The following is a 22,186-nucleotide window of genomic DNA, read 5'->3' as shown; positions in this document are numbered from 1 at the left end:
TCATAAGGTCTGACCTTAAGTAAAAAAATATTTGACTTGGCTGTAACTGGAACGTTACATGAATTCTTCATTCATGGCATTAAACAGATTTCAACAAGAAGAAAACTAAATTTTTGTAAACATTGTATTAATTTGCATAAATCTGATTTTGATAATGAGTGCAGGGAAATGGTCTATTTATATTCCGCCATATATTATTTGCGTCTCCATTTTTGTCAAACTAACAAAGGCAGAAACATTTGGTCCTTCGGATGTTTTAGATAACAGGAGCTTGGCAAAGCAGAGATGATATAGGAAAATATTGCCAGTTAAAATCAAGGACAATATTGTATGAACAGTAAGGTAACTAAGGAAACGGTAGGGCTTATCGGGATTGTGTAAGTTAACGTACACATGGATGCCAAAGATGTGGCAGGATTCCTAAGTACTTTGCCTCTGTTTCACTAAGGAGAGGAATAATGTAGACATTCTTGTTAAAGAGGGAAATTGTGAAATATAAGATACAATAAGTACAATGAGAGAGTAAGTACTGTAGGAACTGTTATGCTTGAAGGAAGATAAATCGCCAGGACCGAATGGATTGTATCCCAAGCCGCTGAAGTAAGCCAGGGAGGAAATAGTGGATCTCTGAGGATCATTTTCCAGATACAGGTGAGGTACTACAGGATTGGAGGTCTGCAAACGTAAACTCATTCAAAGTCCTGCTGCCTATATCCTAACTTGCATGTAGTCCTGTTCACCCATTCCCTTGTGCTTGCAGACCTAAGTTGGCTCCAGGTCCACCAATGGTCGATTTTAAAATTCTTGCCCTTATTTTCAAAGCACTCCATGGCCAATCTCTCTGATCCTCTGCAGCTCGACACCCCTTTGAGAATTATTTGGCTTTTCAATTCCAACCTCTTGGGCATCTCTCACTTTCTTCACTCCAACATTGACAGTTTACCTTCAGTCATCTTTGCACTAAGCTATAGAATTTCCTCCTTAAAGCTCTCCACCGTTCTATCTCTCTTTCTCTTTCTCTCCCCTCTCAAACTCCTTGAACTCCGCCTTCAACACCATAACCCATACAAGCTCATAGCAAAGTTCCAAAACCTAGGACTTGGCTCCTCACTCTGCAACTGGATCCTCGACTTTCTGACCCACAGACCACAATCAGTAAGAATAAACAACACCTCCTCCACAATAGTCCTCAATACCGGGGCCCCGTAAGGCTGCGTACTTACCCCCCTACTATACTCCCTGTACATACACATCTGCCTGGCAAAATTTGGTTGCACAAGTTCTACAAGTTTGCTGACGACACGACCATAGTGGGTCGGATCTTGAATAACGACGAGGCAGAATACAGGAGGGAGATAGAGAACCTAGTGGAGTAGTGCAATGACAACCATCTATCCCTCAATGCCAGCCAAACTACAGAGCTGGTTATTGACTTCAAGAAGCAAAGTACTGTACATACCCCTGTGTTTTAACGGGGCCAAGGTGGAGATGGTTAACAGCTTCAAATTCCTACGGGTGCACATCACCAAAACTCTGTCCTGGTCCACCTATGTCAACGCTACGATCAAGAAAGCACAACAATGCCTATACTTCCTCAGGAAACTAAGGAAATTTGGTATGTCCACACTGACTCTTACTAACTTTTGCAGATGCACCATAGAAAACATCTTATCTGGCTGCATCACAGCCTGGTATGGCAACTGCTTGGCACAAGACCGCAGCCCAGTCCATCACACGAACCTGCCTCCCATCCACTGATTGTCTACACCTCCTGCTGCCTTGGGAAAGCGGGTAGCATAATCAAAGGCCCCTCCCATCTGGCTTATTCACTCTTCCAACTTCTTCCATCAGGCAGGAGATATAAAAGTCTGAGAACACGCACAATCCGATTCAAAAGCAGCTTCTTCCCCGCTGTTACCAGACTCCTAAACAACCCTCTTATGGACTGACCTGATTAATACTATACTCCGTATACTTCAGCCGATGTCGGTGTCTATGTATTTACATTGTGGACCTTGTTTTACCCTGTTACCTTTTTTCTTTTTATTTTCTTTTCTTTCATGTACTAAATGATCTGTTTGAGCTGCTCGCAGAAAAATACTTTTCACTGTACCTCGGTACACGTGACAATAAACAAATCCAAATCTAAACTCACCACCCTGGCAAAGCTTCTGGCTACCTGTCTGAGTGCCTGCTACTTCTTCTCAGCACAAGCCCTGTATGCTTTCAAGAAGCAGTTAGATATAGCACTTGTGGCGAAGGGAATCAAAGGATGTGGAGGATTAAGCTATTAATTTAGATGATCAACTATGATCACAATGAATGGTGGAACAGGCTCGAAGGGCTGAATGGCCCCCTCCTATTTTCTATATTTCTATGTAAATATTAACCTAATTATGTCCCTCCTGAAGCACCTTTGAACATTTCAGTAGTTTAAAAAGACTTGCATTTAAACAGTGCTTTTCACAACCACCGGGCATCTCAAAGCATTTTTCAACCAACAAAGTACTTTTAAAAGCGTTAAAGGTACTATGTAAATGCATCATTGATTCATCAGTGGCCTTCTCTCCATTATAAGGTCTGAATGTATTGCACAACGTTCTGTGCCATTCACAACTCCATACTGAAGAGTCCCGCAAGGAGCAAACATGGACAGCATTCAAGGTTGGGCCACTAAGAGACAAGTAACATTTGTGTCAAGTGCCAGGCAATGACTATCTCCAATAAGAGATAATCTAACCATCTGCCTTTGATGTTCAACAACATTTCCATTGCTGAATCCGCCACCATCAATATCTTGGGATTTACAATTGACTGGAAACTGAACCAACCATATAAATACTATGGCTGCAATGAGCAAGTCAGAGGCTGGGAATTCTATGGTGAGTAACTCACCACCCGACTTCCCAATTCCAATCCACTAAGGCAGAAGTCAGGAGTGTCAGGAAAAGTTTCCACTTGCTTGGATGTATGCAGCTCCAACAACACTCAAGAAGCTCAACACCATTCAGAATGAAGCAGGCTGCTTGATCGGAATCCCATCCACCACCTGAAACATCCAACTCCCTCCATCACCATGCAGCAGTGTAAACCATCCACAGGATGCACGGCAGCAACTCACCAAGCCTCCTTCGACTTCTTCCCAATCTGCAGTCTCTACCACCTAGAAGGCAGCAGACACACGCAAATGCCATCATCTACAAGTTTTCCTTCAAGCTGCGCACCATCCTTATTTGGAGCTCTAGCGCTGATCTTCACTGTCACAGGCTCAAAAACCTGGAACTCCCTCTCTAATAGCACTGTGGATATACCTACATTACATGGACTGCAGCATTTCAGGAAGGCAGCACACTTCCACCTTGTCAAAGGCAGTTAGAGCTTGGCAAAAAATGATGGCCTTGCTTGTGACACTCATGCCATAAGGGTGGCACGGTAGCACAGTGGTTAGCATTGTTGCTTCACAGCGTCAAGGTCCCACGTTCGATTCCCGGCTTGGGTCACTGTCTGTGCGGAGTCTGCACATTCTCCCTGTGTCTGCATGGATTTCCTCAGCGTGCTCTGGTTTCCTCCCACAGTCCAAAGATGTGCAGGTTAGGTGGATTGGCCATTCTAAATTGCCCTTAATGCCCAAAATCGTTAGGTGGGGTTACGGGGTAGAGCGGAGATGTGGGCTAAGGTAGGGTGCTCTTTCCCAGGGCCGGTGCAGACACGATGAGCTTCTTCTGCACTGTAAATGCTATGATTCTATGATTCTGTAAGTGAATAAAACAGCATGGGCACCACACTTCAGACAGGATATGAGGCTTTGTGGAGAATACAGAAGATATTTATCAGAATGGCTCTGGGATTACAGTTATGGAATACACAGGAAAGTCTAAATTTTCTCTCCTGAGTTCAAAAAGAGTAAAAGAGATTTGAGAAATACCATTCTATGATGGTTAATTTTTAGTTTGAGGCATCTGTAACAGACCACTTGTGCACCCCCTGGTGGGGCAGTTTTACAAAGGCTGTGGTGATTTTTGGTACGTAGAATGAGGGATGAAAAAGAGAATGCAACATTGAATTTCAAAATTTGTTTTAAAAAAAACATTTGCAAGGTTTCATATTTACAATGTCCTAGTTACCAGCTCTCAAACTGTTATAGAAGTGAGGTATTGACTTCAGAATCCAAGTAAGGATTCTACCCCACTGATTCACAACCAGCAACTATCCCTTGTGTGTACATCTGCACATGGGATTTGGCGAGGCAGGACTAAATCGCCTGTCCTACCACGCACTCATTGTGAAGTTTAAATGTTGAATGCTTGAAAGCATGCTGTAGTTATAAGATATGCATACTTCCTGCATTTGCCTTTGAAATTCTGCCAGTATTCATACCATTGAAGTAGCAAAATGCATGTATATCACATGGTGCAAAACATTACCTGCCAAAGTTTTAAAGTAGTATTTAGTGAGACAGCCACAAACTCCTGAAGCATATGTTTCACGTGGCTGGCAGCAATCCCTGAATAAACTTTCCACATTCATTAAATCCTGCAGCTGTGTATATCTAGTAAAGTGAGTCTTTGTAGCCATTGGCCACAGTGAAAATGTGTTTTTAGCTGTGGATTCAGCACATTTGACAAGTTTTATCTGGAATTGGTACTAGCTAAATGAGATGCGTCTATCAAAGGGTGGTGAAATCCCACTAAAGCCAATGCAAACACACTTATAGAAAAGTTTGTCTTTTCTATCTTATCACCATTTCCTCTGCATATGCATTTTCTCATTTCCTCCCATCTATTCTAATTGCATGTACATCATCTGGGGTGCATAATTGTTCTTGCGCATGTGCCTGCCTGTATGCAGTTTCAATAAACATTCACTGAGAGCCAAAACATTTTGGTGGGGGGGGGGGGGGGGGGGGGGGGGGGCTATACTCAGTCTGCCCATACCTAATGAGCTCAAATCAATATAAAAAGACTGATTTTAACAATGTGCATCCGATGGAAAAGGCCAGGTGGACAGTTAAAATGACCGAGACACCTTACTTGCAATGATCCCACTGCCCTCCCTGGGTAAGAATTTTAATCGACTCTTTTGATCAGAGAAGACATCAGGGTCCTGCTTTAAATATGCAGATCATGTTCCAGTGCCAGAAATTGAGCTTGATCTGCTACGTTAATCTCGGGCCTAGCCTGGCAGCAAGCAGAAAGCAAAAGAGGCACACGGAGAGATGAGGTTTTTTGGGGGGTTTTCCTTGTGGGCCAAGAAGAGGACCCCAAAAGCAAAGGATGGGCTTCCTCAACTTTGAGCCTTCCTTCCTCTATCGTGACTGCCATCCCCTCTAACCTTCCTCCTAACCACATACCTGTTTGCCAGGGAACATTTGATCGGGACCGAGCGATGTCCAGTAACTCAAGGTCTTAATCCCACCTGTCGATAGGCTAGTCCTTCCCAGCAGGTCTGACATTTTATGCCTGTGCCATTATAACCAAGCATGTTTGCTTCATTCTTTACCTGCTCCCACCTAACATTTAACATGAGCCGTGCTACAGGAAGACAACTAGTAAGCAATTGAATTCAGAAACCCAACATTAAATGAAACTTATTTCAGTCCTAGATGCCGCAAGGTATCCTGTTAAAATGTTTTGTTGTTGCGATACTCATTTAGACAAGCTGCTGCTTCATCTTTATCACCAGCTACTGCTTCATCTTTACTACCATGGCATAATTTCCTCCCCTCTCTTGCCCCCCACACCCCCCATGTAATGTCACTGGACTATTAATCCAGAGGGCCTAGCCTAATGCTCTAATAGCCTAAGGGACATGCATTCAAATCCCACCATACCAGGTGGGGAAAAATGGACCTGTGAGAGATACACAGACTGGGAAGCGGATAAATAAAGCCTGAGGAGGAAGGCCTGCAGCACTTTACTGTGGGGAGAAAGGTACAGGAGCACCCGGTGTTTGGAGGGGAAAAAAGTGACATTATAGGAACGTCACAAGTTGATTAGCTGGCGAATATTGCTGTTTTGGAATGAATGTAAACAACAAACGTTAAAAAACTAACTATTAATAGTGAGTAGCTGGGCGTCTTAGCATTTTTATGTAAGGTTTATTTCCACTATGAAGGTGTATTTACTAATTAGTGTTAGTAAGATTTGTTAGTAGTAGTAGTAAGACATTAGTATTTGTAAATGTTAGATACAAGCAGAAGGGAAGCAAGAAACTGGTGAATCTACAGTTAATTTTAATTGGCAAGGTTTGTTGTATTACTAAGGTTTAAAGTAGTACATTAAATCGTGGTGAGGCTGGCATTAATTAAAAAAATAATTTAAGAATACAAGTAATTAGCTAATTGGCGAGCGGCAGAAATTGTCACATAAAAGTGGCTGGCTGTAGTGGAGCAAAGGCAGAGTTTAAAATGTGATGTCAGGAATAAAAAGTGGTGTTGGCACAAGGGAAGGAACTGCTTGGTGAATAATTCTACCTTCTAGTTTAATAAATAGCCTGTACAGGTAAGGCATAGCAGGGCAACTAAGCCGCATGGGATGTGCAGCCTGTGACGTTGGAAATTAGGGATACTTCCTGCGGCCGATACAACCACATGTACAGCCACAGGGAGTGTCACTAGCTGCAGAAACTTGAGCTTTGGGTATTGTTAAGAACCATATTTTTCTTCTAAAATTTGCATTGTCTGGACATTTGGAAGCTGATCTGGATTTTATTAAAGTCAGATGTTCCCTGTTGGACTGGGAGAAAGCATGTCTTATCGGAGAAATCATCTGACCAGTACGGTACTTGGTGGGGAGAGTTATTTACTGGAAATCACTTGACAGAGATGAGCTTTAAGTTATGAACTTGTTTTTTTTATTCCGTTGGGACTGAACTAAGAAATTGAAAAGCTGCTCAGCTCTCGTACTCCTTGCCTTGCCTGAAATGGTTAACAGTATATAACAAGGAATCCTCGTCTCAGTGGACCTTGTCTGTTTGATACCCAAGAGGCTGGGACACGATGAATGAATCCAGTTCTATTTTCCTCCACACCAAAGCTTTGTTTGGGAGAACCTCCAGGCATCTGGAGTTCTCTTGCGTGAAGGCAGATCACCTGTGTCAGAACCCTGCCAACTTTATCCTTTTTTGTTATAAAGTCTATTCTCCAAAGCTCATCACTGCAGAGACCTGACCCAACCTGTTTAGTGTACGTGTGCATGCGTACGTATGTACACACACTGGAGAGTTTTAAAAAGGAGAGATAGTTATACTTCCAGATTACAATTGTGGGTTAACCAGTTCTTGCAATTTAAAATGATTTGTTTTACAATAAAACAATTATTCTGATTTATTGAAGGAAGGTTGGCTAAAGTATCTTCTATTCTGTGTCTAATAGCTATTTTGCTGAGTAAATTAAACTTTTAAACTGATGACGCAACCTGTGGAGTAGTGGGTTTAGAAAATCTGCACATTCCCTCCCAACTACGTAATTGTTTGAAGCTCGAGCAATAACTGGGGTCACCGTGGCACATTGGTGAGGCTGAGAACTACGTGGATAGCATGCTTATGGAGGTGGTCACATGGCATGTTAAGAGAGTGCTGGCAGAGAGAGAAAGGGTGAGCACCAAGCAGCCTAGGAAGACCAGGCAATAATGCAGGAAGCTGGGGAGGGGAGGCGAGGCCAGGGAGTAAGGCCCTGGAGGGGAAGCAGGAGAGCCAGAGTAGAAAGCAACGCTGGGAGCCACTAGTGGGGGTTAAGGGACTGAGAGCGGTAGCACTAGAGGAAAGGTTTTGTGAGCAGGGAGGCCATAGAAGGTGAATTTGATGGCAAATTACATTAAAGTGAAACTGACGTTAAAATGGATATACTGACTATACTTTATTAACAATTTTTTTTAAATATATAAATTTAGAGTACCCAATTAATTTTTTTCTAATTAAAGGGCAATTTAGTGTGGCCAATACACCTACCCTGCACATCTTTAGGTTGTGGGGGCGAAACTCACGCAACCACGGGGAGAAAGTACAGACTCCACACAGACAGTGACCCAGAGCTGGAATCGAACCTGGGACCTCGGTGCCGTGAGGCAGCAGTGCTACTCACTGCGCCACTGTGCTGCCCTACTTACTATACAGTGGTAGAATGTTTCATTTAGTTGTATTTCAATATTTCAAAGCCACTTTCTTGCTGCCTTTCATCTGATGAATAGAATTGTTTTCTTAGCAAATTATCGTTCAACAAAAGTTTTATTTTTTGAATTTCCCAGTAAATGAAAATTATATCCTGATGTTGGAGGTAATGAACCAAGAAATTTTCTGGACAGGGTGATGAATTTGTATAAATCTGATTGATTGATATTTATTGTCACATGTACCGAAGTACAGTGAAAAGTATTTTTCTGCGGCAAAGGGAATGTACACAGTACGTACATAGTAGACAAAAGAATAATCAACAGAGTACACTAACAATGGTACATCAACAAATAGTAATTGGTTACAGTGCCAAACAAGGGCCAAACAAGAGCAGCATAGGGTGTTGTGAATAGTGTTCTTACAGGGACCAGATCAGTCCACGGGAGTATCATTGAGGAATCTGGTAGCTGTGGGGAAGATGCTGTTCCTATGTCAGGATGTGCGGGTCTTCAGACTTCTGTATCTTCTGCCTGAAGGAAGGGTCTGGAAAAGGACAAAGCCTGGGTGTGAGGGGCCTCTGTCTGCCTTTCTGAGGCAGTGGGAGGTGTATACAGAATCAATGGGAGGATGGCAAGCTTGTGCGATACGTTGGGCTGAGTTCACCACACTCTGCAGTTTCTTGCGATCTTTGGCCAAGCAGTTACCATACCAAGCTGTGATGCAGCCAGATAGGATGCTCTCTATCGCGCATCTATAGAAGTTTGTGAATGTCGGCACCACGGTGGCACAGTGGTTAGCACTGCTGCCTCATGGTGCTGAGGTCCCAGGTTCGATCCTGGCTTTGTGTGGAGTTTGTACATTCTCCCCGTGTTTGCGTGGGTTTAGCCCCCACAACCCAAAGATGTGCAGGTTCGGTGGATTGGCCACACTAATTTGCCCCTTAATTGTAAAAAATTAATTGGGCACTCTAAATTTATTAAAAATAACAAAAAAAAAAGTTTGAGAATCGATGCAGATATGCCGAATTTCTTTAGCTTCCGTAGGAAGATAGATCAGATAGATCTTGTCTCTATCTGACTTGTGAATAAAGTTATGAGTAAAACTGAAATTATAGCACAAGAAAATGTTGATACGTTAAACCCCCAAAGTACCTACCTTTCTCTTTCAGATGCTATGAGTTTATATTTAATTCCAAATATTCATGGATTTCCTTTATATCTCTATTAGATAAATGAATTAATTTTTATCAAATGGGTAAAGGACCCTTGAAGGAAGGCACATGAGGACCTTGTGATCAAGCAGAATTATCATTGCATGATGGTAGTAATCAAAAAATTGAACTTTATTGTGGGATGGCAGGGAGTAAAAGAAAAATGAGATTATGCTTTACACACTACAAAAGCTGGTTTAGCACAGTGGGCTAAACAGCTGTCTTATAATGCAGAACAAGGCGGCTGCGTAGGTTCAATTCCCATACCTGCCTCCCCGAACAGGCGTGGGAATGTGGCAACTAGGGGCTTTTCACAGTAACTTCATTGAAGCCTGTTTGTGACAATAAGCGGTTATTATTATTATTTATTATTATTATTAAGCTGCAGCCACCTGCTATTTTTGGTAGCTTAAAATAAAAAAAACGGAACAGCATTTTAATCCTTTAAAAAAAGTACATCAATTGTCATGGGGTAATCCGATGCGTCTTTCATTATATACCTGTGTATTAATAAGCTAAAGTTCTCACTTTATTGCCCAGCAAGCTATTTAAAGTATTGAAAACAATGCCCCATATTGAATTTCAAAATCTAGACAGTAAAATTATAACTCCTCCTATATTGATGTAAATGTGAAAAGACTTAACCATTTTTCTGGCATGTGTTTTAATTAGTGTCACTGTTCCCTCTTCCTCTTACCAGTACAATGTACTGTTCTCCTTTCTTTGAGAATGGGGATACATTGCTCTGTTACCCTCCTAATTACTGCTCCATAAGCATCCTTAACAATGTGCAGGAGATTTGTTCAAGCAATTTGCCACATATATGGTCAAAGAACAAATATGATAGTTGGGTCTATATCCTTCTATTTTGTTTTCTTATAAACATTCCAAACCGCATAAGTACCTTTTATTAATCTTTAAGGGCAGCCTCTGCTTAGTAACACTCTCATCAGTCAGCCAGAAGGTTGTGTCTCAGTGCCAGTCGAGAGACTTGAGCACCATGGTCAAGGCTGATACTTCAGTGTTCTACTACTGCTTTAATTGGCTGCCATGTTTTTCCCTCCATTAAAATAGTGACCACACTTCGAAAAGTACTTTGTTGACTGCAAAGTGCTTTAAGACATACTGAATTTGCAAACGGTGCTATATAAATGCTAGTTTTCCTTTTTTATGCAATAGTATCACCATTCTCAGTAAAAAATACTCTTGTCTCTGAATGTGAAGTCCCAATGCTCAAATGTCAATCCAGGCTTTAAGCATATAATTATGGCCAACATCTGAGTGCAGTACTGAGGGTGTGCTTCAATGTCATTGTAACTGCCTTCCACATGAGACATTGAGCCACAGATTTGTCTATTTGTTTGTTTAGATATAAAAGTTTCCATGACACTATTACAACAGAGGCATTCTCTCCACTTCCTCGAAAACATTAATCTCTCAATTCAAGTCAGCAAAGTTAAGCAACTGGTCATGTTCCTGTATGCAAATTGGCTGCTATGTTTTATACTTTCTAAAATGCAAAGTAAATACTTGGTTGTGAAGTTCTTTGGAGGGTGTGAAAGAAATTCTTTCTTTACTGTATTTACATCAAATATTTTTTTCAGTCTTAACATTAGGTGCTTTAACAGCTGGTGTAAAACTGGTAATTTATTTTTATTTATCCAAATTTTATTTAGATTGTTACTTGTACCAGATGTCATTAGTTATATTCTATTGACTGTGCACCTTTTTAAAATGAGGACAAATGGGATGAAGAGTGTTAATTTTAAGGGTGTTCACCCTTACTTCTGGATTAGATTTAAAGTAAAGCCTTTCTGCTGTCCCTCGGCAATGTACCAAAATCTCAACTCAGAAGCACATGCCCTGTTGTGCCAAGGACATTTTTCACACAGTTGCCCTGTAATTTCTCTAGTAAGATCCATTCTAAAGACTAGAGGTTTGATTGAAATTCAAATTTGACTTCAAGCCTGCCGTGTGAATCCCACACTTCAGGAACTAGTGGGAAGGGTATTGGTTTCATGCAATGCGAAAGCAATTTCTGAGTAAGATGTACAATTACTTTCTATTTTGAAATAGTTTTGAGTTCTGTCCATACCCACAAGAGATTAGATGTAAGTTGGTCAGAACTAATTTTCCATGGGGCTTTTATGCCACAAACATACAAAATTCTCCTCCCATAGTTTTGGGCTGGAATTCAAACCAGATGTGGAAGGCAACTATTCAGTTCCTTGAAGAAAGACCATGCTTTTTAAATGTTAGTGGACTGGTGTAAAACAACAACGGTTTAAGCAATCAGAACATAACATCACTTGGAGGCAACACTGACGGGGGCACAGAATGTACTCTGGCTGGGGGACTAGATTCATCACAAAGACTAGCGCAGTAGCACCAGTATTGACTAAGCTGGGTAAGTCCTGAAGGATATTGGCTTAACTGAGCCTGCAGTAATGGTGAAGGAACCAACAAAAGAGGAAACGGTTACTGGGCCTTGCCCCCACAATCTACATCCCGCAAGTGGGCAGCACGGTAGCACAAGTGGCTATCACTGTGGCTTCACAGTGCCAGGGCCCCAGGTCGGAGTCTGCACGTTCTCCCTGTGTCTGCATGGGTTTCCCCTGGATGCTCCAGTTTCCTCCCACAGTCCAAAGGTGTGCAGGTTAGGTGGATTGATCACGATAAATTGCCCTTGGTGACCAAAATGATTAGGAGGGGTTATTGGTTACCGGGATATGGTGGAAGTGAGGGCTTAAGTGGGTCGGTGCAGACTCGATGGGCCGAATGGCCTCCTTCTACACTGTATGTTCTATGTTTTAAGTGCTTCTGTACATGATATACATAGGAATGACCACTGCGTAAACCTTCTGAATATATAGTACCATCTTCACACTGAGGATGCCTTCCATTGTGTTGTGTAGCACGTGGTATGTCCTGTTTATAAAAATTCAATTCGACCAATTACTGCCCAATCAGTCTCCTATCGATCATCAGCAAACTGATGGATTATGTTGTCAATAGTGCTATCAAGTGGCACTTGCATAGCAATGACCTGCACGGTTTGGGTTCTACCAGCAGCACTCAACTTCTGACCTCAGTGCAGCCTTGGTCCAAACATGGATAAAAGGGCTGAACTTGAGGGGAGGTGTAAGCGACTGCTTTTTGACATCAAGGCAGTATTTAACCGAGTGTGGCATCAAGGTACCTTGGCAAAACTGAAGTCAGTGGGAAGGAGGGGAAACCTCCCCACTGTTTGGAGTCCTACCTAGCACAAAGAAAGATGGCTGCAGTTGTTGGAGGCCAATCATCATAGTCCAAGGACATTTCTGAAGGAGTTTCTCAGTATATTTACTGTTTCATTGGTAACCTTTCCTCCATCATAAAGATCAGAAATGAGAGTATTTGCTAACTATTCTATAAATGTTCATTACCATTTGCAACTCTTCAGATACTGAAGCAGTGCATGTCCATATGCAGATTTGTTTTCTATGGTAAAATGGGTGGGTCGAAAAATAACAAGCCTGAGGCACAGGATTACTGTTTAAGAAAAGCAGAGGACAAATTTGTGTGGAAGGGACAAATTAATGCTCCTGTTATTTGTTTGGAGGGAAATGGACCTTAAGACCTTTGTTTCCTCGGTATGTTATTTATGTTAGATGAGTGCTAGTCACTTCATTCTGCCAATTATGATTTATACTCTGTTGCGTTTTTCATAAAATCTCAAAAAAACTAAAATGATTTTGAAAGCACTTCTTTCTTTCCAAAGACTTTAAATAGCTATCGGTATTGTGAGATTTAATAATTTAACAATTTTCAGCAACAACGCATGAAACTGATGAGTGATTCCACTTTTAAATTATCCCAGAAGTTTAAGATAGTGTTGACATCTTTCCAATATTGTTAGCCTGTGCGCAGAATGCAATTGCCTTGGTTAAGTAAAAGGAAATTTTTCCTCCTTCCCATGTGATGGAAATCTGAGACTTTCCCGTTACGAGGAACTTAAATGATCGTGATTCTCTCAGTTTTAAGGAGGGAACCATGCCAGGAAGCATTTTATTGTTTATTTTTGTAGAAACATTATTTTTTTTAAAAATAGAAAGCTTGAAGATTTTATTGAATACCACGTGTGCCTCAAAAGCAACTTTTTTTTTCGAACAGTTATTTGTTCTTTTAACTGTTGCATACCTTTTGTGAACCCTCTTCATTTTTTTACAAGTGGTACATTCCCACTCCTGGCTACTCTTATGTTAATAGTGACATCATTCAAACTGTGACTGCCTACTGCTTAAATTACATTGCAGGCTGGAGTAATGTGAAGGTGTGCTTATTGGCTTCAGAAAAAGGGAAGCCTAGCTGTCGGCTTGTGCTTAGTGGGTGTGCCGTTCAGTCGTTCACTTCCTTTGAAATTTTAAAGCTGCTGGTTGAAATCGTCTGGAGACTAGCAGACTGGACAATCAAAAAAGAAACAATGTGACGCTGCATGGCTGGTGCTTTTTTTATACCATCAACTTGTACTGAATGGGGTTTGCTGGATTTTTGTTTATTTAAGAAGCTTACTTGTTGGATAGTTACGCAAACGGTGAGCAGCCAGCCGTTTCTGTTTGGGTTCTGTTTGGCTGAGTTCACAGGAGGATTACTTTCCATCTGTTTTTACTGGATTGCTCTTCAATTTATTGCTCCCAAATGGAAATACATAGGGCATCTAGCATGTCAGGGCCATTATCTTCTGGCTTTCCTGCTCAGATGCCATACAATTATAATCAGCTGGAAGGAAGATTCAAGCAGCTTCAAGGTAAGAATGCCAAGCCATTGTTTGTACTGTTGCTAAGATCCCTGTGAACTCCAGTTAGCAGGTGCAGTAACCATGTGGAGCCATAATTTTTTTCTACTTAATTGCCCCTTTAAAGTATTTTTTATGAAGAAATTGGTACCTGGTGGAAAAGAGCTGAAGGATGCTAATAAGTTGCAATTTTAAAAAGATAAGCCAGACTGAAAGCAACCTTCTAGGTTCAGAGTGATCAGATCATTTAGCCTTAACGGAGTTAACAGGGCATTTTGTTCGCTGGGCTATTGAGAACAATAGAGGAAGAAAAGAGGGAGTGGTCCTTTTTTAGATCTGTTGTGGAATTCCCAAATTTTGTTATGGCATTTAATCTTGTGGGAACAAAGCTTTGCTCTCTGCTTCAGACTATGAAAGGACTCCCTTGTTCTTCAGCAACGCTTTGAAATATTTAACACTGGCACATAAATTATAAACAGGGGAGAAGAAAGATGACTGAAGCCATGATAGTTGTGTTCCTGACAATTATGCCTTTGAGCTTGAAATGGCGAAAGGCGCGTTTCTCTTCCTTTTTGTAGTTCTAATTTTTTTTTTGCTGGGAGAAAGGCGATCTTTCTAACTGAACACAATTTAGTAGCTAAATGTAAAATGCTTCATTGACATTATGTATGGAAGGCTAATGTTTTATTAACTGAAAGTAAAACTGCTTCCTAATTATTTAACATTTGAGCAGCCATCTCGACCATCATGTCAGATCCAGCTGTAAAAATGTTCCCAAAATGTTTCCCTGATAGCTCCATGAGTTTAGCCACTGATCAGCCAAACCTTGCTGACCAGGAATGCCCCTGGGGTTTTCGTGTACTCTGGTAAATTAATTGATCTCAGCTGGGTGTTCTGTTGTTGCTGGTTGGAGATGAAAAATCATTCAGGATTCCCAATTCTTGTTGCCATCCATAAGTCAATAACCCTCATTTATTTTATGTATATTATATATATTATAGGGCACTGACTGCAGTGATGGTGCTATTACATTTATTTTAAAACTGTAACTATTTTACATTTTCAAGAATATACACTGTAGGGTATGCATTTTTTTTTAGGGAAGTACTCGAATGAGATCTGTTAATTGTATTTATATTACCAGCTAATAAATTGATCTAAATCTCTGCTTCTCCTAATGGCATGTGGCAGTGTTCTATTGAACATACCATCCAGGGAGGTTGTTAGTTCAGTCCGTGATCTCGACTGAGACTTGCCTGATTTATTTTACGGGGTTGTTTCCAACAGCAAGGGTAACTAGAGAGTAATGCTATGAAGTACATATGACCTGAATGAGTCAAATGATGTTTGCAGTTGACAGAAAAATGGAGAGTTTCACCGATTATAAGTGACTACAAAAGGACATAGACAGGAGAGTAGACTGGGAAAATCAATGTGATCTGAAATTTAATATGAAGGAATGTGAGATGATACATTTTTGGAGCAAGAACAAGTAGGGGCAATATTCATAAAAATTTCAAAAGGAGCAGATTACATGCAAAATATGGGTGGGTCGGTCACACACTGTTTAGCCCTGCTGCCTCACGGCGCTGGAGACCAGGGTTTGATCCCCCCCCCCCCCCCCCCCCCCTTGGGTGACTGGGGAGTTTGCACATTCTCCCCATGTCTGCGTGTGTTTACTCCTGGTGCTCCGGTTTCCTCCCACAGCCCAAACATGTGCAGGCTGGGTGGATTGACCATGCTAATTTTCCCTTAATGTCCAGGTTAGGTTCAGCAAAAAAGGCAAATGGGAGTGTACCTGGGTAGAGAACTTTTTTGGAGGATTGGTATAGTTTCGATGGGCCAGATGGCCTCTTTCTACACTGTACAGATTCTACGGGATTCTGTAAACCTTAGCCTTGATAAGTGATGCTCAATATGATTTTAGAAAACAGATTCTTTTTGATAAACATCTTTTTTGAAGAATGAACTGGAAAAGCAGACCAGGGTAATTTGGTAGATGATGATGACTACTTAGATTTCCAAAAGATTGTTCTCATACACAACATATAATAAATATCATGTCTCATGTACCCAAATGTTCAGTGGTATGTCCCCGTCTTTTGCATTTATTCACAAATTGGAGCAGTGGATAAATAGTGCAGTTATTGAATTCATGAATGTTTCTGGATGAGTAATCCAGAGGCCCAATCTAATGCTCTGGGCCAAGGTTTCAAATCCCACCACGCCAGCTGGTGGAATTTAAATTCAATCTGTAAAATCAGGAGTATAAAGCTAGTCTCAGTAATAGTGACCATGAAACAATCACAGGCTGTTGTAAAAATCTATCTGGTTCATTAATGCCTTTTCAGGAAGGAAATCTGCCAACCTTACCTGATCTGGCCTACATGTGACTGCAGATACACAACAATGTGGTTGACTCTTAACTCCCCTTTGAAATAGCCTAGCAAGTTGCTCAGCTCGAGAGGGATGGACAGCAATACCCACATCCTATGAAAGAATAAGTTTTAAAAATATATTTTGTAGTTAAAATTTTAGAAAAGGAAATAACTTATAGATTACAACTGGATAAAAATAGTTTAGGGAAGTGAACCCATGCTTGGCAGATGTCTTTATTTGTGGATGACTGTTCAATGAAGTATCAAGTGTAACATTTGTGGGCAGGTTAAAGATAACAGGAAGGGAGATTTGAGAATGATTTGACTACTCTATAAAGATTCAAGCTTCTGTTGCGCAGCTGCAGCCAAAGCAAACAGGGCCCTGTGATGTAGTGCCTGCACTGTTCAGGCTCGAGTAGTTTACTAAGTTTTGGGAAGATCCCACCTTGAGAACTATACACCACTTTGGTCCCCATAATGAGGACTATGTTTTCTCCAAAGTAAGTACCGCAAAGCCTGAAAGCCGCCCTGCCACCCAACCTAGTTCATTAAGTTCTTGGATATTATGCCATGGTTTTGGATTCAATTGTGATTAATAGGCTAAATGGAACCGATAATACATTAGTGGATGAATTATTTAGCAAAAATAAATTAAATTGAGAAAGCAGGGAATCCAGTTTGGTGTGTGAAAGCTTGCTCAATTGATTGGTATTGCAGAGTTAATAGTGAAGATTGACTCCTTCAGTCCTTTAAGAAATTGTAGGTATGTTTTGGAAATTATAGAATCATGGCACAAGGAAAGAGCTATTTTGGGAAATAGCTAACAAGTTATGGCTTCCTTAGGCTTGCTCGATTTCCTTTTAGGGTTCAGACAGGAATTTTTGAAAGAAGTTTATTGAATTTTGCATTTCTCGGAGGTGGGAATGAAGAAAAGGTGATATTACACTGAGGAAGAAGTTGATAATGTGTGTACAAACAACAAGGGCTTTTCTCATCTTGAGTGTATTACAGACTTAAAGATTCATATGGATCTTTGAAAGTTGGCTGAAATATTGTTAAAATGAACTTTGAAAATATGGAAAGCTACATTTTGAAAATGGATGCATAGAAATCAATGAGACAATGCTCAATCTATACAAGTTATTGATCTAGCAGCTATTTTGGAAGCATTACTTGAGGAAAAAGTGCAGAAGAGATTCACTAAAATAACACCAGGTATCAGTTTTTTCATTTGAGGAGAAATTGGTTCTCTCTTCACCAGGATAATAAAAGGAGATCTGACTGAGATGTTTAAAATAGAGGTGTTTCCCAATTTTCACCCAGGTGACTTGCGAGCTGGAGGGAAACACATTTAGGATCATCTCCAAAACGATAAAGAAAGAGATCAAAGAGCTGTTAGGACATGGAATATGTTGATATAAATAGTGGTGGGAACACAATCCATAATAGCTATTCAACGAGAAGTAAATGAGGATGTGAAAAAGAAAAATCTATAAGAATAGAATGGGAATATGTGCATAGTTCTTTCATAATAAGATCAGTACAGTGAGCTGTATGGCACTTAACGTGCTTCAAAATGCTTTAATCTAGTTGCCCAACTGTACACTATTAGAGACACCAAGTACACTCTCCATTCCTCTCCCCTGAACTGTAATTTCCCCCCTTCCTCCATACTTCATTTTTGTGCTTTTGCTTTCTCATACTTGCACATTGTCTTTGCTTTTTGCTCACCCCCCCCCCCCCCCCCCCCCCACCAACACACACACACACACTCTCTGAGGTGACTGCTAGAAACAAATTGTGTACCTCAAAACTTTGTCTTGCAAAATACTGTGGAATCAATTAATTATTTTTGAACAGGAACCATTTATTGCATGGGGCAAACATAGCAAACTGTTTGCACAGAGCAAGGTACCACAAATAGCAAATGAGGTAGATGACCACTTGATTTTTTGAAGGATAATTATCGGCCATGACACCAGGAGAACTCCTCTTCTTGTACCATGAGATCTGTTATGTGCACTTGGGCAGATGTGACCTTGGTTTAGTCTCTTATCTCAAAAGCAGTATCTCTGACAATGCAGCACTCTCCCTTAATGCTGCATAAATGACTGCCAAGATGGTATCCTCAAATCCTGGAGTAGGTTTCAACCCACAACTTTCTGACATGCAGATTTTAAGGTGCTGCCATTATGTTAAGCTGGTGTGAAAGTTGAAAGTTCGGGATAAGACAATACTGTGTCGAGAGAATTGCTTTTAGGCCATTGGTAGTGACCACATTAATATGATGGCACTTGTACTATTAACTTTTATTTGCATCGATCAGAAATTTCTGTCAGTCAAGACTTATGTGCATTACAGGCAGTAAAACTTGGTGCGCTGGAACCAGAACGTTACATCTCAGAAACAGACCATTTAGCCCCGACATATTGGCTGCAGCCGAGTCTTCTCCCACTAGCACCCTAATATTCCCTTTCCCAAGCAATTTTCTAATTATTATTAAAACTCTTGGTCAATAACAGCTAATTTCATATTTACTCACTGTCTTTAATGGGGAGTTTTAAAAAACAATAACGGTCAAAATGGATTAGTGGAGTCAATGGATTGAGAGTGCAGGTATGCAAATCCATTTTTAAAATTTAAAGTCCCAATTTATTTTTTCCAATTTACTGTGGCCAATAGGTATGCATTAATCCATAAAGTAGCAACACAGTCAGTAAGACCATATAAATTGTTTTGTGTATCGAGGAATGGAACAGAATTGAAAAAACAGAAAACAGAAATGTTGGCCCAGATCGTCTATGAGCAGTGACAATGATAGATGGATTGTCGCTGTGCTTGAAAATTCCCCTGATTTAAAGCTGGCTTGCATTTATTTCAAAGTCTTCGATCCCTATTTACACAAATGTGCAGTATTCCTCTGAGCAGTTAGAGCAGGGTAACGTTGGGGGAAGACAGGCCACCCAAACCTTTTATGGTTCTAGCTGCCGTGTGCTAAGTTTAGAGGTCCAGTCTTAATATCAATGAATGAATGACTGGGTAAATTGATAGATGGGTAGTTGGAAGTATGCATGAGGTGGGTGGTTGGGGCTCGTCGGATCAGTTCAGGGCCTGGTTACGTCCGGGTCGGTGGGGGTTAGTCAGGTGAATAGGGAGAAGATTGGGGGACGGTTGTGTAGTTCAGGTGTTGTACTAGGTTTTAATGGCAAACTTCCTGGGTCACTACCCAGGTAAGTACCACAAAACTGCCTGAAGTCTCCAACTTAAACTCCGAGCCAGAGATGAGCACAGAGCACTGCAAGAATTGGGAATAGTCCATTGGAAATTGAAACTTCCTGGACAGTTCCCAAAGAACACTTACATATCAGGACTTCCGTGAGATCCCAATCCATATATTTGTACATCCGGTCTCTGACGATCCGGAGACAGAAATTTATTATTTTTTTAAAAAATAATTTTTATTGAGATTTTCACAAAATATCAAAAACAGATACCTCCCCCCTATGCCGTCTCCATTGCCCCCAAATTTTGAGGGTAGCCGCCACCATCGCTGCATTGGCAGCCCAATAGTACCCACAGAGGTTGGGCAGCGCCAGCCCCCCCCCCCCCCCCCTATCCCTGCCCCGCTCCAGAAAAACCCTTCTCACCCTCAGGGTCCCGCGCGCTCATACAAACCCCGTAATACTCATGTTGACCCTCCTAAAAAAGCCCTTCGGGATAAGGATGGGGAGGCACTGGAACAGGAACAAAAACCTCGGGAGCACCGTCATCTTGACTGACTGCACCTGCCTGACAGCGGCAACGTCCCATCTTTTAAACTCCTCCTCTCTATTCCCCCCCCCCCCCCCCCAAGCTCCTAGCCACCTGACTCCCAGGAACCTAAAGCTCCTCCCTGCCCTTTTCAGTGGGAGCCTACCAATCCCCCCCTCCTGATCCCCCGGGTGCACGACGAACAACTCACTCTTACCCAGGTAGAGCTTGTACCCTGAAAAGCCCCCAAATTCCCTGAGAATCTTCATCTCCTCCGGCACATATAGCAACAAGTCATCTGCGTGAAGTGACACTCGGTGCTCCTCCCCACCCCGCACCAGACCCCTCCAATTCCCCGACTCCCTCAACGCCATGGCCAGGGGCTCAATTGCCAACGCAAAGAGCAAGGGGGACAGGGGACACCCCTGTCTCGTCCCTCGGTGCAACCGAAAGTACTCCGATCTCCTCCTATTCGTGGCTACGCTCGCCATCGGGGCCTCATATAACAGCTTCACCCAACTGACAAACCCCTCCCCGAACCTTTCCAGCACCTCCCACAAGTACCCCCACTCAACCTTATCAAAGGCCTTCTCCGCGTCCAATGCCACCACTATCTCCGCTTCCCCTTCTACCGCCGGCATCATTATAACATTCAGAAGCCTACGTATGTTGGTGTTCAGCTGCCTTTCCTTCACAAACCCCTTCTGGTCCTCATGAATGACCCCCAGCACACAGTCCTCTATCCTTGTGGCCAAGATCTTCGCCAACAACTTGGCATCCACATTTAACAGCGAGATCGGCCTATATGATCCACACTGCAGGGGGTCCTTGTCCCGCTAAGGATCAAGGAAATCAGCGCCCGTGACATAGTCGGGGGCAAAGCCCCCCCCTCCCTTGCCTCGTTAAAGGTCCTGACCAACAGGGGGCCCAGCAGGTCTGCGTACATTTTATAAAATTCGACCGGAAACCCATCCGGCCCTGGCGCCTTCCCCGACTGCATGCTGCCTATCCCAGTGACCAGCTCCTCCAGCCCAATCAGCGCCCCCAGCCCCTCCACCTGCCCCTTCTCCACCTTCGGAAATCTCAGCCTGTCCAAAAAGCGCCCTCCCCCTCCACCGGGGGTTCAGACCGGTACAATTCCCCATAATAGTCCCTAAAGACCCCATTAACGTCTACCCCCCCTCCGCACCACATTCCCTCCCCTATCCTTCACTCCACCAATCTCCCTGGCCGCGTCCCGCTTACAAAGCTGATGCGCCAGCATCCTACTCGCCTTCTCCCCGTATTCGTACACCGTTCCCTGTGCCTTCCTCCACTGAGCTTCCGCCTTTCTGGTGGTCAGTAAGTCGAACTTGGCCTGAAGACTACGCCGCTCCCCCAGCAATCTCTCCTCCGGAGCCTCCGCGTATCTCCTGTCCACCCTCACCACCTCCCCCACCAACCTCTCCCTCTCTCTTTGCTCTCCCCTCTCCCTATGGGCTCGGATGGAAATGAACTCCCCTCTAATCACCGCCTTCAATGCCTCCCAAACCGTCCCCACTCGGACCTCCCCGTTGTCATTGGCCTCGAGGTACCTCTTGATACACCCCCGAACCCGCCCGTCCACCTCCTCCTCCGCCAACAGCCCCACCTCCAAGCGCCAGAGCGGGCGCTGGTCCCTCTCCTCCCCCAGCTCGAGGTCCACCCAGTGCGGGGCATGATCCAAAATGACTATGGCCGAATATTCGGCATCCTCCACCCTTGAAATCAACCCCCTGTTCAGAACAAAAAAATTGATCCGGGAATAGGCTTTATGCACGTGGGAGAAAAATGAATACTCCCTCGGCCTCGCTAACCTCCAAGGATCCACCCCCCCCCCCCCCCCCCCACATCTGGTCCATAAACCCCCTCAGTAGCTTAGCCGCCGCGGGCCTCCTGCCCGTCCTGGACATGGATCGATCCAATGGGGGATCCAGCATAAAACAG

At 42.6% G+C, this 22,186-nt stretch overlaps 1 protein-coding gene across 2 annotated transcripts in view; it reads left to right on the top strand.

The window, feature by feature from the left end:
* The window catches only part of sptbn1 (spectrin, beta, non-erythrocytic 1), a 301,037-nt gene that overhangs the window by 141,111 nt on the left and 137,740 nt on the right, over nucleotides 1–22,186 (top strand). The window contains exon 1 of one of the 2 annotated variants that reach the window (XM_038810035.1): nucleotides 13,982–14,105. The exons of the other annotated variant lie outside the window; for it this stretch is intronic. Within the exon in view, the coding sequence (XP_038665963.1) occupies nucleotides 13,997–14,105 (109 nt within the window). The 5' untranslated portion in view covers nucleotides 13,982–13,996. Of the gene's footprint in view, nucleotides 1–13,981; nucleotides 14,106–22,186 lie in introns of those variants that run through there. 2 annotated transcript variants of the gene reach the window in all.

The sequence above is a fragment of the Scyliorhinus canicula genome, chromosome 1 (genome assembly GCF_902713615.1).
Source record: "Scyliorhinus canicula chromosome 1, sScyCan1.1, whole genome shotgun sequence".
Taxonomy (NCBI): domain Eukaryota; kingdom Metazoa; phylum Chordata; class Chondrichthyes; order Carcharhiniformes; family Scyliorhinidae; genus Scyliorhinus; species Scyliorhinus canicula.
Note: the sequence above shows the minus strand (reverse complement) of the source record. Positions and strands in the feature narration are given on the sequence as shown.